A 19,862-nucleotide genomic window follows, 5' to 3' on the forward strand; every position below is an offset into this window, starting at 1 on the left:
ACAGGTAAAACGACACAAAACCTTTTAAAGATGACGCTTTCAACTTGTGAATCTCAGTTCGACCATTGTTAGTATAACTAGAAAATCACCCGTCATGGTATGACGGCTGAAAATTGCTTTCTACATTTGAACGAAGCATTGGGGTCGTTTCCAAAATTTTAAAAAGAATTTTCAAATTTTGAAATTTTAAAATTCAAAATTTTAATTTCAAATTTTAAAATTTCAAATTTTAAAATTCTGAATTTTAAAATTTGAATTCTCTGAATTTCATTTTTTTTCTGAAAGAGCATGCTTAAAAATTTTTTTTTTCTGAAAGAGCATGCTTAAAAATATGGAATCTGACCATTTTTAAAGTAATTTAAATAAGTTTAATATTTTTAAAAAATTACTTAAATCGGTGCGCTTTCATTCTTTACGCTTCTGCCGATGACTTCACAAATGATGAAATGTCATTCACTGTTGCCATTCGCCGAACGTAATATTTAATTTGCTTCTTTACTCACGTGTACTGGCAACGATAGAGTTGATAGCAAGCGTAGAGCGCACTATTTAGTTCGCTTCTTGATTATCATAACGTGGTATCGCAGCAGACAGATGCGCCAAAAGTGCATCATTTGTGACGTCATCAACACCATGCTTTGTTTGAAAAATCGGACATTTTAAAAAATAACTGTTGGGAAAATAAAAGTATTTTCTGATTCCATGTTTTTATTTTTGCTTATTCTATCAATTTCAGTGACTAAAAGTAGTACTTTTGACTGAAGGAAACAACCCCATTGCCTGTTTGGTGATATTTTGGTAGTTCAAATTGTAACCCTCACTCCAGTTTTGTTGACCACTGTTTTGTTTCTTCATTCTCCTAAAATGAGTCTTACCAGTAAAACAGTTAAGTTACCTGATCAAGGTGACGTCAGGAGCGTTACTCGGTCATTCGCTATTATATATATAAGGATTATTTTCATTTGTGTCGATTGAAATCCTTTTTTTCTTTATTACTTTTATTCTTTTTTGAAATCCTGAACTAGTGTCTGCCTGTCTGCCAGACTTGTTGCTTATATTAGAGATTTACCTTACCGATCTTGTCATGATGTCAGCGAATGGGCAAACGTCAGGGCCTGATTACTGAGTAGGCCAACTAGGCCATGGCCTAGGGGTCCCAAACGGCTGAAATTAATTTAGTCTATGGCGAAAATTATTTCAATCAACGACTAAATTTACAAAGTTTGAATACAGGGGGTCCCCAAAAAAGTATTTGGCTTCGGGCCCCTCGATATCCTAATCGGGCCCTGGCAAACGTGCAGTATTCTAGCACTTCTTTTGTGTTCTCTGAGAGTGTTCTCAATAGTAGAAGTTCCTCCGAGCCACCTAATGACTGAGCGGATGCGGGCGAGTCCATTCAATCCCGAGCTTCCCTCTTTCACATTCGGCGGGGGTGTCGGGGGAGTGAAAGTTCCGTGAAAGCAATACAAATTGCGGCGGGGAGCCCTACCGGTTATAAATCATCGCCTTGTCAATGGCGGGTGGACGACACTGGAGGGGGATCCACGATGAAACTATGCGGGGGTGGGAAGCGTCTGATCCGTTTGGGAACCAAAGTGGTGTGGTTCGGTACACAATTAGACACAGTAGTAAGAGATACATGAAGTTAGAACTTCGGAATGATAAGGTTTTACTGCAAAAAAATAAACAAAAATAAAAAAAAATACGAGGAAAACTTTTTGAAAATGCAGACATCGAATTTTTAGAACTTCATATTATCTGTTGTACCCATGCTCTTCTTCTCGGCCAAGGTCGGATTCAGGGGAGGATCAAACGGTCAGCTGACCCCCCTGTGATGAGAAACAGTCTTTATTATTATTATTTCACATTTCCTTTACTTATTATTAAATGTAAAAAATGTAATTTTATTTATCTGAACAATTTAAATAACTCAAATATCAACAGCAAACTATGCAATGAATAAATTGCTATGTATATTTTTCTTGATAACATTTTTTATTAGAATACATGTATAGGTTATTAAGATATTTTGAAGAAAGTTCAAATTATACTTTGTTTTTCTTCCACTTAACTGACCACTAAAATTTGACCCCCCCCCCCCCTACAAAAATTTCTGTATCCGCCCCTGTTCTCAGCTACTCTGCGCGAAGGATGGGTGATTGGGATATGATTCAACTTTCATCCCGTATCCCTGTTCTAAAGACAACAACGCAAAACTAGTTGTTGCCAGTACATTAGTTATCAAACACTTAGGCAACATTTGGCAGGCGATAAATAAAAATTTAAGTGATTCTACTTATTATTTTTTTTAAATAAAAGTATTTTTAATTTGCTGACCATACTGTCACCAGTAACATTTATTAACAAGATGTTGAATATTTATATATCATTAGTTAGAGCCCTGAGGATCGGTAACTACCATTTTTTTTAAGAGTCTCTTATATTTTTATTAAATTTGCTTGAGAGCTAGTGCTTTTGTCTTCTGTCTATGTACACACTTCACACCTTGTACTGGAAAATTATTTTCATTTCGTTGATGCAACTTTTTTTCTGTGTAAGTGACAATATTTAGACTTCTACACTATGCAGAGTTCACATTATGTTATGTTTCGCAGGTCTTGCTCTCTTGGTGTGTTTTCTTGGTGACATATCAGGGCATTAACCTCCTTTCATTGCTTGAGAGAAATAGAAAGGAAATTAACTTCATACAAATTGTTAACAATGCGAAAAGATTGTGCGGTATGTTGCACCAAAAGATGGTGCTAATTTTCTGGGTAAAAACGAATGGCGAATAATTTCACTACGTTTTGGTGCAAGATATGAACATAAGCGAAACTTACGTTGCTCCAAAATATGGTGTAAATAACGACTCTCCTTTTTAGCCATAACAACTGCTACCAGCTTTTCTTGAAACACAAATGCTATCAGTTTTATAAAAAACCCCACCAATGTTGTTTTCAAAGTAACGGTAAAAAAAGTATTATCTGTCCCAAATGCTACAAAAATAAATACCAGGTGTATTATCGTGAGATATTGTAAAATTTTTGACTAAGAATCTTATTTAGAAGGATTTAGTGATTAATAAGCAAACATTTTCTCTTTATGCAAGGTTAGTCGTAAAACTAACTTTCTTTCGTTGCAGACTGACTGTTAATAGGATTTAAATTTGAAATAACTATGAAAATTTTACGCAGTTATTTTCCTCAATACTTGTAAGGATAGCCAACAAATGCCCGAACAGCTCAGTTAGTTCACCCAGAGCCTGCAGTTTTGCACTCGTTTTCTGCTCATCAGTCTGGAAGAACCATGATCGAGCTACAGGCAAATAACCACACGTTGAAGCTGAGTATAATAGGCTGATGCATTATCAAAAACGTCGTATAAACAGTTTTAAGTTCTATGAAATCCTGGGGGAAAAAGATTTTGTTTTGAAAATCTCTGAGCAAATCTTTATTTCAAACCTTTCTATGTTCAAAAGAAATATTTTTTTAGTTTTTAGTTCTTTTCAAAGCTTTTTTGATGGTCTCTGAGAAAGTCTTAGCAATGAAGCACATATTCTATGATTGAGCGCCATACAACATTAAGAAAAAAAGATCATTGTCCCAGATTCGCTTATGTGTAATATTTTATGAAGATAGAGTGTAACAAATTGAGCACCTCGCTGTATAGCCTCATCAAACCGGAAGAAAATAGACAACCCCAACCCAAACGATTGTAAAACAATTTAACACGAAGCGTGTTGGAATTATATGTGATTATGAAATCGTGTTTTAGCCATGAAAAAATATAGATATTTCGTAGTTCTCAAACTACAATTAACGAGCTGATTTGTGCATCACATGACTTCCTTTTACGCCAATTTAATGATAATAGCGCCTTGAAGTAAGCAAGGAAACACTAAATATTTTCACCAATAATTCCTTGCGAACCGAAGCAAAAAAAAAAAAAAAAAAAACGTTTTACACAGATTTATTTCCCCATTATTGGCAACTTTAATGTGATTCAATGGTTAACTCTTTAAATATCACCAACATTGGCCGAATTAAAACCAGATTAAAAAAAAAAATCGCCAAGTTGGTGACAAAACTTGGCGACCAAAAGCTTGGTGATATATCTCCAAGTGTTTGTTAAATTATAACACCACTTGAGTTAGCATTGAAATCAACAATGATTCCCCCCCCCCCTTCCCCCCCCCCAAAAAAAAGGTGTAAAAGATCCACTTAAGAACATCCAAATGCAACCAAATGGAAGGTGCACAACTAGATCCCACTGGGAGTCTACGTACCAACTATCAACTTTCTAGGACATACCGTTTTTGAGTTATGCGAGATACATACGCACAGACACACATGCACACATACATACGTACATACGGACGTCAAAAGAAAACTCGTTGTAATTAACTCGGAGGTCGTCAAAATGGATATTTCGGGTGTCTTTACGTTCCTAGACATATATCCACGTGTGGTCGGGTCGAAAAAAAAAAAAAACTCAACATTCATTCGGGGGGTGAGCAAAATGGAAATGAAGGCCGATTTTTGAGTGAAAATTTTTTCGCGAATACAATACTTCCTTTTTTGTAAAGGGAAGTAAAAATGGGATCAGCACCCGACCAAATGGGTAATTCGTCTGCTTTGATTTTCGAGTGCTTTCTTTCACATCATGTATCGGAGTGTGCTGCTTTTATTAAGTCAAAAGCCACACGAAACAAAGGAAGATCTCTTTTGGGGAAACGGGCATCAGTCACTTTTTAGCGGGCGATATTTCCTGGTGATCAACTTCTCCTCGGAATCCCACCCATCCCGAGCCACAATGGGAAGGCCACTCAGGCGATGACAGGGGGCCCTTTAGACGGGCATTAAGCAGGTGGCCCCTTTCCCCTATTAATTCCATCATTATATTATAAGCGAATGCACTTAAGGTAATTGAAGCAAGGCGATTGGTCAAAGTCTTCCACCCTTCGCAGGATCGCCTGCCCTATCCATCTTGGGGGATGGCAGCATGGAAATGAAGCGAGCCGTCGTCGCCCGAGAATAGGGTTGGGCCACCCCCTTTCCGAAAAGCTTATGGATAGTGGCTTTGCGGATGCCATTAGACCGCGTGTACTGGATATTGAGTGGTGGTTGCAAAGGGCTGTCAACGCTTCGGCGCCCTCTTTCATGGCAGGGGCGCCAAAGAGGCTGAAAACCAGAGAACATTCACGTAGTGTGTTTGCGGCTCTTACAACTATACCGCGACCTTTAGGGCGAAATGCATTGCGTTTAACGAGAAAATTTTCAATGTTTTTTTACCACAAAGATACCTTTTATAGTACAAGATACGTCTTCGAAAATCAACAAAGAATTTGTTTCCCGAAACCTTAATTCCCTTTTACTTTTCCTGAACCAAAAAAAAAATGCCAATAGAATATTAATGATGATAATGTAAATTTGTTCGGTTCAGGTTACCGATTTTTTAAATTTATTTCGTTTTTAGCCAGTTGCTAAAGCAACTGTATTAGTTGGCTGAAGAAAAAAAAAAGTCTGACGAGATTCTGACCGAACAGCTGGATAACATTTTAAGAAGTTTTCTTGATCACTAACTTGGATAATTCATAGGGGAAAAATTGGCCCTCCATTTCGGTTATCTTTGCGCAAATGTGTAGAAAAGCAGGCTAATTTGTTCAAACATTTGAAATGTATTGCTGTCCAACTACTGGCTTATGATTGCTATGGACAAAAGACGTTGAAATCCACTTTAATAGGTTATCAGCTTACGTCCTAGTATCTTTAGGTTTTGAGCAATCACATTGCTTATTGTTCTCATTTGACTGTTTTTGATGTTCCTATGATTTTATTCCCCCTCCCCTCTCTCTGCAGCACCACCGTCGACCGGGCCCTCCCGATGCTACTCCTCTAGCGAAAACCATCTCCAGGTTGCGTCCATATCCCACCTACACACGCACACATACCTACACACATACACATACCTACAGACATACACACATACACACGCCTACATGCACACACACACACACTCGTGATTGCGAAAAACATAATTTAAATTCAAAATGTCTAAATTCATTTTTTTTTTAAACAGGTTTTTGCATTGACCCATTTCTTATTCTGAGAACAAGTGTGCATTTCTCACTTTCAGCTGTTAAGAATTTTCTTATCATTTTATAAAGGTGCTTATTTCCTAGTATCTTTAGTTTTCGACGAACAGATTTTTACATTGAACCTATATCATGTATTGGGGATGGAGGCTAAATTCCTATATTCATCTGTTTAGATTTTTCTTGTCTTTTCTCACTTCTAGTTGGTTATCTGCTTATATCTCAGTATCTGTGATCTTGAACAGATTTTGCATCAAATCCGTCTCTTACACTGAGAATAAGTGCAAACTTTTCCTGTTATATCACGGACTGTATGGAAAGACAAACATCCGTTTTACAGCCGGAAATGGACAAATCTATTATTTTTAGCGATGTCAGCTTTTGCAGACGCAGTCTCATTCAAATGAGCAGAATACGAGCATCAAATTTTTACTTTCCCCTCTCATACAGATAGATTCGTCTCATCTGGACGTTTGAAAATGCCATACAATCCGTGGTTGGACACCAGGTTAAGTGGTTATCCTTTTACGGACTGGTATCTTTGTAGCTTTCAATTCAAATTTCTGCAAGTGTCTTATACTGAATTTTTGGCAACTTTTCATCTGTTTCGATTTTCCCCCTTATTTCATAAAAGTGATTACCTGCTCACATGCTAGTTTCTTCATAGTTTTCAAAAATGCACAAATTTCGACATTAAACTCATGCCTTATAGTTAGGATAGGTGCTAATTTCGCGGTCTCATCTGTTAAGATTTCTCCTGTTTCATGAAGGTGGTTACTCGCGTACATCCTGGTGTCTTTGAATCCCTCTCATTAGGATACAGCCCCCTGTTCCGATACCTGCCGCTGGGGGGTAACCATGGCGACCGCCTCCATGTCCGGCCGCGAAAGCACGTGACCGGCATGCATCCGCCTCCCTCATCCCTGTCCGGGGTTTTCTGCGGTTTGGAGAAGATTTCTCCCCCGGGATTCTCCGTCACTACAGTTCTGACCGACGCGACCATTCGCTGGAAATGGAACTGTTTTGTTGGAGGAGATTTTCTTTTGCTTTTTTTTTTCTTTCTTTTTTTTATATTCTTTCTTGTTCGAAAGAAATCCACGAGATAGGTTGGCTTCTCTGCTCTTTCCGTTCCACGTTGTTTATCCGCTTTTGCTTTGTTTTTAGTTTGAGTTGTAGGCCGGATCTCTGCTGAATATTCTTCAAAGGTGATTAGCTTTTAGAATCAGAAAGAATAATAGGCATTTGTTTTAATACAAAATCTGACTGGAATAGTTGCTATTTCCGTAGGCAAAGGTCACACACGAAATAGCAAATCATCGTCTAATTATTAATGGGCTGGGAATTCCCGCAAACTTTTTGACACCTTAACAGTTTAAATCGAATATACTTTCTGAAACATCGATTAACAGTGCTATACAGTGGCACACACAGGAATTTTGCAAGGGGAGGGTCCAAGGTCAGAATCGTCATTCTCACATTATACCCAAATGCGTCGTCAAACATATTGACTTGATTTTATCGATTTCCGAGAACGAGGAACAGTAAAAAATAAACTATTGAATAATTAATTAGTATTATTTAATGAAATATACTTAAGTAAATAACTATAGAGCAAAATAATATATGCTTTTACTTTTCTCATAATTAAAAAATGGATTTAATTTCATAGAATCTCATTTTAATCTGTAATTACAAGACTAAAAACATAGTTATGTATCTTCATTAGTAATCACCATTCTGCTTCTTACAGGCAATTCGTTACAGGAAAAGTGCACAATATTAAAAAAAAAAAATCTTTTAACATGAAGATTTTATTTTTTCACTTGCTAGAACTGAAATGACTGTTACCTTTGTTTGAAATTATTCTACGTACACGATACATAGAACCGTATTCAATCGAGAGAAAAAGCAAGACCTATGGGAGGGGTCTGGACTCCCATCCCTCCCTTGTGACAGACACTGGTGCTATATAATTAATCTCTATTCGTTTATTCGTAAATAGCAGCAATATTTAAAAATAAAAACTTATTATCAGTTTCAGGCTAGTGATATTTTACTATCATTTGCTCTACCTCAAAACTAACAGCATGTGTATACTGAAGTTGCATATGCCTCTTGATTCATTTCGAGCACGTGGTTAATGTCGTTCACTGGCTTGGTATTTAGTGAAAACTTTGAAAAACAGTATCGTGAATTTTAAAGTCATCATTTTGCATTAAGCAAACTTGATTCATATCAGTAAATTTAAATACTTTGTAATATTTATTTCAAATCTTTCTGAGGCTGCAGTCAACTCATTTGTTCATACCATTGCATTGAGAATTTCAAGCTTTCACTGGTCTCGAAGAAAAATTCAAGTTGATTAATTTCTCGGTACCAACCAATTAGAAAATCATCATCATTCAAAAGATTGGTCAAAATATTAATTTATCCCTTCATCTCAAGGAAGTCTTTACTGTATTTGGGGATAAATAGGACAATTGGAGCTATCTATGGTAGTTTCTCGAAATTGTGTCACCAAAAAGCCACTTTAGGCAGCCTTTGATCGATTGAGAGGTCTCCTCCCCCCCCCCTCCCCTGTGCCACATGTCACGTTGTTGTTCATAAACATATTCTTATAAAAAAAATGCGCCATGTCACACTTTCCCTCTACCTTGTCACAATCTCATGAACCTCGTTCCCCCCTCAAAACGGGACATCATTTGTATGCAGCCTCTCATTGTTCATTAAAATTGGATTTAACAATTATTACTTCTTAATTTCGGATAACTATCCAATACTTTAAGAGTTTTTCTTCCTTTTTATGCCAACATACAGGATGTTCCGTTTTAACCTGCAAGACCTTTATTTTCGCAACCGTTAGTCCTAGATGTATATACTTCCAATTGCAAAAATGTTCAAAATCAGATGCAGAGTTAATATATTGAAACATTGAAGCAAATAATAATAATAATAATAATAATAATAATAATAATAATATGAATAGGTCAAAAAAAGCGAAATTTAATTGTTTATACGGTATTTAATTGTTTTTGACACCTTAACAATTTAAATCGAATATACTTTCTGAAATATCGAATAACAGTGCTATACAGTGGCGAACACAGGAATTTTGCTAGGGGAAGGCCCAAGGTCGAAATCATCATTCTCATATGCGTCGTCAAACATATTGACTTGATTTTATCGATTCCCGAGAACGAGGAACAGTAAAAAATAAACTATTGAATAATTAATTAGTATTATTTAATGAAATATACTTAAGTAAATAACCAGAGAGCAAAATAATTTATGATTTTACTTTTTTCATAATTAAAAAATGGATTTAATTTCATAGAATCTCATTTTAATCTGTAATTACAAGACTAAAAACATAGTTATGTATCTTCATTAGTAATCACCATTCTGCTTCTTACAGGCAATTCGTTACAGGAAAAGTGCACAATATTAAAAAAAAAAAAAAAAAAATCTTTAAACATGAGGATTTTATTTTTTCACTTGCTAGAACTAAAATTACTGTTACCTTTGTTTGAAATTATTCTACGTACAAGATACATAAAATCGTATTCAATCGAGAGAAAAGGCAAGACCTATGGGAGGGGTCTGAACCCCCTGGACCCCTCCCTTGTGACCGCCACTGGTGCTATATAATTAATCTCCATTCGTTTATTCATAAATAGCAGCAATATTAAGAAATAAAAACTTATCACCAGTTTCAGCCTAGTTATATTTTACTATCCTTTGCTCTACCTCAAAACTAACAGCATGTATACTGAAGTTGCATATGCCTCTTGATTTATTTCGAGCACGCGGTAAATGTCGTTCACTGGTTTGGTATTTAGTAAAGACTTTGAAAAACAGTATCGCGAATTTTAAAGTCATCATTGTGCATTAAGCAAACCTTTATTTATATCAGTAAATTTAAATACTTTGTAATATTTAGTTCAAAGTGGTACCCACACGGCTTTGCCAAGAATAGAAAATTAAAAGGTCTTTTGGTTCGCCTGTATATTTACAAATAATGTGTGATGAATTTCTCGTCAATTGGCTTGTCCATGTTACTGTTCCACGTTATGATAACTTGGCAATTTACTCGTCCATCTTATGATAATTTTGCTCGGGAAAATGTTCTTAAAATTGGAATAGAAAAAGAACAAAATCGAATTATTGAAAAATCGCTTCGAGGTGCACACCCCCATGCTACAAACTATTCTGTGTCGAATTTCATGAAAATCGGCCGAACGGTCTAGGCGCTATGCGCATCACAGAGATCCTGACAGAGAGAGAGAGAGAGAGATCCGGACAGAGAGACTTTCAGCTTTATTATTAGTAAAGATTACATTGCGAATTTCAAGCTTTCACTGGTCTCGAAGAAACATTCAAGTAGATTAATTTCTTCGTTACAACCAATTAGAAAATCATCATTATTCAAAAGATGGTCAAAATATTAATTTATCCCTTCGTCTCTCAATGAAGTCTTGACTGTATTCGGGAACAAATAGGACGATTGGGGCTATCTACTGTAGTTTCTCGAAATTGTGTCGCCAAAAAGCAGCTTTAGGCAGTCCTTGACCGATTAAGAGAGATCTCCTCCTCTCCCCTCCCCCTCCTGTGCCACATGTCACGTTGTTTTTCATAAACATATTCTTATAAAAAGAAATGCGTCATGTCACACATTCTCCCTACTTTGTCACAATCTCATGAACCTCGTTCCCCCCCCCCCCCCTCAAAACGGGATATCATTTGTATACAGCCCCTCGTTATTCATTTAAATTTGATTTCACAATGAGGTTGTCTCCTTCAGTCAACAGTAGTACTTTTAGTCACTGAAACTGATAGAATAAGCAAAAAAAAAAAAAAAAAAACATGGACCCAGAAAATGCTTTTATTTTCCTAACAGTTATTTTTTAATTAATTTTTTTAAATGTCCAATTTTTCAAACAAGGCGTGATCTCGATGACGTCACAAATGATGCTATTTGCCGCATTTTTCCTCCGCGTTTCCACGTTATGATAATCAAGATGCAAATTAAAATTGCGCTCTACGCTTGCTATCAACCCTATCGTTGCCAATACACGTGAGCAAAGATGCGAATTAAGTATTTTACTCTGTGAATGGCAACATTGAATGGCATTTCATCATTTGTGATGTCATTGGACAGAAGCATAAACACTGAAAGCACGCCGATTAAAGTAATTTTTTCAAAATAGTAAACTTAAACAAATTATTTAAAAAATGGTCAGATCCTATGTTTTTAAGCATACTCTTTCAGAAAAAAAATACTTTTAAAATTTTGGAAACGATCCCATTATTACTTCTTAATTTTGGATAACTATCCAATACTTTAAGAGTTTTTCTTCCTTTTCATGCCAACATATACAATCAACTGTTCAGTTATGAATGGCGTAGTTTAAAACAGAGAAACTGGTGCTCAAAATTTCCTAGACTGCATGCAAAAGAAAGTAGACGTTAAATCCCGGTTATCACAAATTTGCCATTTAAACTGCGCTTGCGCGCGGACTTCGCTTTTTGGGCTTTCTGTTTTAAGATTTCGCGTTGCTTGCTTATATTTAGGCTGAGTGAGAGTCCCACAAAATTAATGAATGCGATTAGAATATTTTCACAGCGACTTCGTGATATATTATATGAAACTAAGGATATGAATAACTGATCATCTTAAGAGAAAAATGACACTTCAATATTTATTAGTTTGGAAATATTTATTTAACATAAATGTAAAACACGTTGTGTACTTCAGAAATAATCGGAACATTAGTACAGAAATCCGTCTTTTGCGGATATTTTACGTTAGGCGTAAACAACTTAGTATTATACATTTTTATTTAGGTTGAGGGTTCGGCTTTGTATTAGAAGTGATGCTGCAATTCTAGTACGCTCTTCTGAGGTTAAAAATTTGGTCCTGATAAAGGACAGACAAATCAAACGCCGAATCCATTAATAATTAAGACGCAAAATCAATTTTTACAGAGGCCTAAAAACTAAATCAGAGAAAACTTTGTGATTTCTAATTTTTATCTTTTGCCATCTCATATTTATTACCAAATTTAAAATGTTTGTGATTAATTTTAGCAAGATTTTTGAAATCAGCCAAGTCCGTGCGCAAGCGCAGTTGAAATGGCAAATTTGTGATAACCGGGATTTAACGTCGAGTGCAAAAGAATGGTAACAATACCAAAAGAAAGTCCGAGTACAAACACACCTTAGAATATTAAATCTATATTCTCATCTCGCGTCAAAGCATTCGGGACTGCAGTTGCGTCTGAATGGCAGAGGTATTCCAGTTCCTCCTTGGCAGTCCCCCTTCGACTTAAATGAAGTATTCGGCCGTGATATCTCAACCGCAATAGAGTACACGACTTCATCATCCATCCCCAACTTATTAACATATAAATAAGGGCAAGATTCTATCGTTCCCTCCCCGCTTATTTGTGAGATCTGGGGAGACTTCGGTGTGTCGTAAAATATGAGTAGTAAAGACAGAGCTGGAACTTAAGTGGAAGCGTGGAATGTATAGTTCTGCTTTGGGTTCGAAACCTCATGCGAAAACTGCCTGAGTAGTATAAATTTTAGTGCTTTGCTTTGTATTTTAAATAACCTAAAGCAAGCCTTTATACTTAAGCACTTGATAAAGGAGTTATTTTAGTACTAGCGGTACCCGCATGGCTTTGCCCGTAGTAGAAAAATTAAAAGGTAATTTGGTTCGATTGTGTACAAATAATGGATAATGAATTCCTCGCCGAGTTGCTATGTTCTTTTGTTCGCCCATGTTACGGTTTCACATTATGACAATCTGGTAATTTAATCGTCCATCTTTTGATAATTTTCCTCGGTAAAATGTTCTTAAAATGGCAATAGAAAAATAACAAAATCGAATTTCTGAAAAATCGCTTCGAGGTGCACACCCCCATGCTTACAAACTAATTCTGTGCCGAATTTCGTGAAAATCGGCCGAACAGTTTAGGCGCTATGAGCGTACCGATATCCAGACTAACTTTGAACTTTATTATTAGTAAAGATAAGTGCAAGTGATTTGCCGATTTGATGCAAAGACGATAACAAAAAAAGAACTTTCACTTGAACAAGAGAATACCCTAATCCATTCATTTTGGCCACTTGCGGAAAAATAAAACTTTTCTTCGATTTCTACTTGACAAAGTGTGCCGTTTTGCTTCAAATTTTGATTGCTAAAACCTTTCGAGTTTTCTGGTTTATAAGTTGACTAGTGCGTTGCCCGGTTTGCCCGATCTACTTTGAAAATAAAAATTGTGTCAAGTGACGTATATTCAACAATCAGGCTTAAATAAAAGAAAAAAAACCATCATGCAAAATTTTCCCTCCAAACAATGATGACAGATATTAAAATACTTTTAAGAAATTTAAAGATGAATTTTAAAAGCATAACCATGGAAACACAAAGTAAAATAAGCTTAAGAATAGAAAATGAGAAAGATGGAAATAAACAATGAATTCAAAAAGCGTTACCGTGGAAACGGAAAATAAAATGGTAAAAAACTTGTATAGAGAACAGATTTTTGTACTTCATTTAATTCGCTTGTAACTTTTTTTCTAATTGAGATAAAGGGTTAAACTTTCGACCATAGGTCGAGTTAGATCTGGAGTAGAAAAAGCCGCTCTTTTCAGTTTTGTGAAAAGGAAAACTGTGGGACAATCCCTTCACTTTTTATTGATAGATTTAATGGAGAAAGTAGTGCCTAAATTTCAGCTAAATCTAAACAAATTCGAGCTAAAAACGCAAATAACTCCCGTCGTAATTAAGTTAGATCATTGAAACAAATTGCGTAGAACGCGAAAAAATTTACTCTTTCCAACGATATATAATATTAATATATGCAAGTAATTTTTCACCCCCATCATCGGACTTTATTTTATACTATGTAGAGATTCTCGTTAAATCTGAGAATTATGTTGTTTTATGAATGAGTTAGCTCAGCCTCAACGGAGATGTCAACCTATAAAGTAAGACAAAACAACGTTAGAAGAAGCACAAATTTGTAAATAACAGCAGACACGTGTTTCGGCGTTACAGGGAACGCCTTTTTCAATGCAAAAAATAATGAGCTTATGGATGAAAAGACATCCGACAAAAGCTAAGCGACGAGTCTTTTCATCCAGGGAACGCCTTTTTCAATGCAAAAAATAATGAGCTTATGGATGAAAAGACATCCGACAAAAGCTAAGCGATGAGTCTTTTCATCCATAAGCTCATTATTTTTTGCATTGAAAAAGGCGTTCCCTGTAACGCCGAAACACGTGTCTGCTGTAATTTACAAATTTGTGCTTCTTCTAACGTTGTTTTGTCTTACTTTACTGTTCAGCACAAAGGTATTTATTTTTCTTATGTCAACCTATGTTTGACATAGTTCCCTCATTTTTCGAATTAGATCAAATATGAAATATTCGCAACATATTCAGTCATTCATGAACAGCGATTGAATTTTGTGAAAATGTCTAAGAAACTTTTCTTCCCAGCCAATTCAAAGCAACTAGAAAGTCACCCGGGTGAAAATTGTTTATTTCGAAACTTCTTGTTACGTATCGAATCTCCGAACCTTTCTCCGTCGTTCCATTTTCTCGTTCACGTGCTGCCATCTAGATTCCAATATGTAATACTCGTGAAATAATGAAATATTGATGTCTGCTCCTCACCGTTTGCTCCCATGACGTAACTAAGCATCAAATTAATTTATTTGATTAAAAAAAGACATCTGTAATGTGCATTAACGATCGTTATAAGTAGGGAAACGCCTGATAGCCTCATAATTATATAAGAGTAAATTGTTAATAATTATCAAAACGCCAATTGTATGTTTGTTTATGTTACACGGATTTGTATATTTAGCCTCTTACGACGTTATACTTCATAATTTAAAGGTAAAAATTTCTTTAAACTAGATGCGTTGCCCAGCGTTACACGGTCTACCTCGAAAATAAAAGTTGTGTCAACAATCAGGCTTAAATAAAATAAAACGAGCTTACATCACATGACTTCCTTTTCTTACGTCAATTTAATGATAATAGTGCCTTGGAGTAAGCAAAGAAACTTAAAATATTTTTACCCCAAATTTGTTGCAAACCGAAGCAAAAAAAAAAAAAAAAAAAAAGTTTCATACAGATTAATTTTTTCAATGTAGGACATTCTAATGTGATTCAATGGTCAACTCTCTAAATATTACCAATAGTGGCCAAAATGAAACCAGATTAAAAAAAAAAAATAGCCAAATTTATCGCCAAGTTGGCGACCAAAAGTTTGGCGGTATATTGCCAAGTGTTTGCCAAATTATAACACCACTTGAGTTTGCATTGAAATTAGCAATGATCCCCCCTCTAAAAAAAGGTGTAAGAGACTCTCTTTGGAACATCCAACTGCAGCCAAAAGGACAGGTGCACAACTAGACCCCACTAGGAGTCTACGTTACAAATTTCAACTTTCTTGGACATTCCATTTTTGAGTTATGCGAGATACATGCACACATACGCATGTATGTACAGACGTCACGAGAAAACTTGTTCTAATTAACTCGGGGATCATCGAAATTCGAAATGGAAATTTTTGGTGTCTGTACATTCCTAGGCACATATCCATGTGTGGTCGGGTTAAAAAAAAAACTTAATATTTATTCGGGGGCGAGCAAAATGGAAATTAAGGCCGATTTTTGAGTGAACATTTTTTCGCGAATACTTCCTTTACTTTGTAAAAAGAAGTAAAAAAGGCCGCCTGCCTTGTCTAGTGATCAGAGAAGTCTGACTGCGACAGGGAGGTCCGGGTTTGAATCTCTGCTCGGGCTATGGACGTACTTCCTCTCTCCTGTACTTGTCCTTTCTTTGTGTGAATGTGTTGTTATGCTGTGAATGGTTGCTAACCGGGGGCGGATCCAGAATTTTTTGAAAAGGGGGTCAAGTTTCAATGGTCAGCGTGTCATACCGTATAAAAAATCAGTTAAACAGGGGAGCCAGTCCCCCCAAGGGTGAAGGCATACCCCCTCATAGGCTGACCCCCCATCAAAAATTTAGATCAAAACCTTTCAAATTACCCCCTGCCGCTAAATTTTTCAATGGCGTAACTTGTGCCATGGATCATATTACCCCAAATTTTCACTAAAAATCATATTTCTTTGGCAGACAGGCTGGTCACGTTACCATATTAAATAGTTGGATACATTTACATAATTATTTTATAGCACACAAAACGTTGTGGTTTGAAGTGGAAGAGTGCTCTGGAAAAACTTTAAGCTCATTAGAGGTGATTGTTCTTTTGAAAATGAACAAAAAAACTCATAATAGCAGTAGCTCAGTAAACGAAGTTCCTTTGGGTTATGACGTATTGTGAAGAAAAACCTTACAGAATGAAGCAAAAAAGGGAAAACATCAATTCCAGATACTATTTTTTCGGACCTAAAAATTTGAAGTTTGAATAATAATCATTAAAAAAATCTTGTCGCAGGAGGGTCAGCTGACCCTTTGACCCTCCCCTGAATCCGCCCCTGTTGCTTTCCCTATGAACAGACTCTATGGCATATGTGTACCGTATAAGTCGGACTTTACACCAAATTACAGTACAGTTAGAAAAGCGTATAGAGCAGTGGCACACACAAGGGGTCCAGACCCCTCCCATAAGTCTTGATATTTTTCCTGATTGATTACGATTTTGTGTATTTTGTACGTAGAATAGTTTCAAACAAAGGTAAAAATATTTTCAGTTCCAATGATAAGGAAAAAATAACATCCTCATGTTAAAAGATTAAAAAAATATTGTGAACTTTTCCTATAATGAATTGTCTCTAAGAAGCAAAATGGGGGTTATAAATGAATGCAATGTAATAACCATATTTTTAGTTTTGTAATTACAGATTAAAATTACATTCTATGAACTTGAATCCATTTTTTAATTATAAAAAAAGTAAAAGTGTAAATTATTTTGCTTTCTGGTTATTAATTTAACCCTTACAGGCGCGGGTCATTAAAATTTTAGAAATATAATAAAAAAACACAATGGATGGGATAAATTGGTTATCTGGATATAGATTTTACAGTCAAAATTTTTTTAAATTCACCCCCTCCATCTTGGGGTGGTGTCCCCGTTTGTGACCACCGCCCGCCTAGAGCAGAAATTGTTTTCTGAAGTGGTTATGCTTACCACGTATGACAATTGGAGTAATTTCAAATATTTTAAGCTCTTAAGTATTTTTACTAATTATTTCAATAATTGATGCCATTAAGAATATTTAGAACACAAAATTCAATATTTTTACTATAAAAATTCCATGATAAAGATGAAGTAAAATTCAAGAAAGTTCATACAGATTATATAAAATTATCTAAATAAGCAATTTAAAATGTTAAAAATATTTTTGACACATTGTTCTTGCTTTATGTGCATTCCTTTTGTGCTATAAAATATTAAATGAAAAAATACGACTGTATAATACCATTTACAGAAAAAATAATATCAAAGCTGATAATAAAAAAAGTATACAACTGTCTGGTAGGAAAAGCAGATCTCAAATGTGTGCAGTCATGGACCTTCATATTCACCTGTTCTGGGTCAAGAACCCAAAATAAATAAACAAAAGCCCATTGTAAACTATTCTTTTGGTCCCCCTTTTCTGAAATGTATCAAATTACATCTTTCACCCACAACAGTGAGATCAATGCTCTAGACGGGCAGTGTCCACATTTGGGGACACCTGGAAAGAAACTTTGTTTATGCATTCAAAAATGAACTCGAATCTTTTACAAAATTATGATTGATTAGCTCAGGATTCCTGAGGGAAAATGGTTGACTAATTGAGTTTATGGTGTAAATTTTAAAATCTTGAAAAAAATATTGTATTTGAGTTTGAAAATCGAGGTATTTTGAACAAGAAATTAAGACAACAAAAAGAGTCATATTTAATAGTGCTGCCATCTGTGTGCATTAAAGAGAAATAAAAGCAACTAATGCAGCGATTTTTGGAGTTTTAAAGAAAAAACTTTTTTTTAAAGAAAGTTTTAAAATTGGTGTCCCTTTTTGTGACTACCGCGCCCATTTCCTTAAACTACTGAATAAATAATTAACATTATTTATTCAGTAGTTTATTTTTTACTGTTTTTCGTTCTCGAGAATCGATTAAATAAAGTCAATATGCTTGACAGCGAATTGGGGTATGATATGAGAATCAGGCTTTCGATCTTGGACCCTCCCCTTGCAAAATTCTTGTGTGCGCCACTGGTATAGAGGGTTCCGAATCCCCTTGGACGTTCGGGATTCATTTTACCCCGATCCGAACTGAATCGTTCCTTCTTCTTTGCAGATGATGGTCGGCTGGGCGGCGAATACGTCCTCAAGTGTCCGCACTGCGAACAGGCTTTTTCGGGAGCTCAGGCGATCCGGGAGCTCAAGGAGCATCTCTCCCAGGTGCACCAGGAGTCGGCGCTCAAGGAGTCGAACCCCTTCGTCTGCGGCAAGTGCAATGCCTCCTTCCCCACCAAAGACAAGCTCGAGAAACACAAACTCTTCCATGCGGCCAACGGGCAGGTGAGTCGAATTCTCAGCAAAGGTCCTCACTAGGGTGGTTAAAAAATACATGTAAAAAAAAAAAAAGTTTCTCATAGATACCCGGACACCCCTCAATATTTTTACACTTGTGGATGGCAATATACTGGAAGAATTTTAACTTCCTGTTGAGAATATTAAATGATTATCATGCGTGGATTGAAAACATTTATTGATGTTGAAGAAACTATCTACATAAACAATGACAAAATATGTAATACTTAATAACCAAAGAACCAAAGCAGAGTAAGCACATAGACTATTTATAGTTTAGTCCAGGATTAGTAAGTTAACCAATTAATATGCACGTAATGTAAACCAACCATCAACCAATGAAAGATAAATAAATAAAATATAGACAAAAGAAAAGGATTAACTTAAGAAAATTGAGGACCTCAGGAGAGCTTCAAGTAAGCTTTGATCAATAGCAAAACGTTATTTATCCAAGTTTGCTTTAACCAATTAAAGTGCGATTATAGATATTTCAACACTTCCTATTTCAACTAAAAGAGGGTGCTCAACCCCCTCCCCCAACTTTTATCAGTATGGAGAGAGGGGTTAAAAAAATACATCAAACTGAAAAAACAATGCTACATATTATAAAAGAACACTTGAAATATGCATATACATTGCAATAAAACAACTATTTACAAAAAAAGCTAGGAAAATTAATTATCTCTCAATTTGTGGCATTTTCTATGCTACGGCTAATGTTAAATGAAGGGGTCATTGAACACCCTCTTAAAATTTGATAAGAAACTAAAACTTTTACAGCGTAGCATAAGTCTAAAAAAATAGGGGGTGTCCTGGACTCGAGCTGAAAAAACGTTTTTTGGAACCACCCTACCCAACACTGCTTTTACCCTTTTTTGTACAAGATGCGTAAAGTGTATAGTTTAAAACTGCTCGTCTATACTCTGTTCTGCGAAAAGATAGACTGAAACCAAGCAAATGGATCGCCAGAAGGTTTGTCCCTTTAGGGGATCTTCTCTACAATCAAGAAAGTAGACTAATATGCTAAACCGTTCTTGTCGCTGATTTGCTACTGCCGACGTCAAACTTGCTGTTGATGCCGCCACAAGGGTGCTTTAGGCTTTTATCTCGCCTCATCATGATGAAGTTAAATTACATGTATACTGCCGTGCTAAGCACAAAAGTGGTATCTGCACTTTTCATCAAAATTGAGTTAACGTCGCC

At 35.9% G+C, this 19,862-nt stretch overlaps 1 protein-coding gene across 1 annotated transcript in view; it reads left to right on the top strand.

Annotated features, from left to right (window-relative positions):
• The window catches only part of LOC129221065 (zinc finger E-box-binding homeobox 1-like), a 165,920-nt gene that overhangs the window by 135,823 nt on the left and 10,235 nt on the right, over positions 1-19,862 (top strand). The window contains exon 3 of the mRNA XM_054855502.1: positions 18,424-18,669. Coding sequence (XP_054711477.1) covers positions 18,424-18,669 — 246 coding nt within the window. The remainder of the gene's footprint in view (positions 1-18,423; positions 18,670-19,862) is intronic.

Source organism: Uloborus diversus, chromosome 4, assembly GCF_026930045.1.
Source record: "Uloborus diversus isolate 005 chromosome 4, Udiv.v.3.1, whole genome shotgun sequence".
Taxonomy (NCBI): domain Eukaryota; kingdom Metazoa; phylum Arthropoda; class Arachnida; order Araneae; family Uloboridae; genus Uloborus; species Uloborus diversus.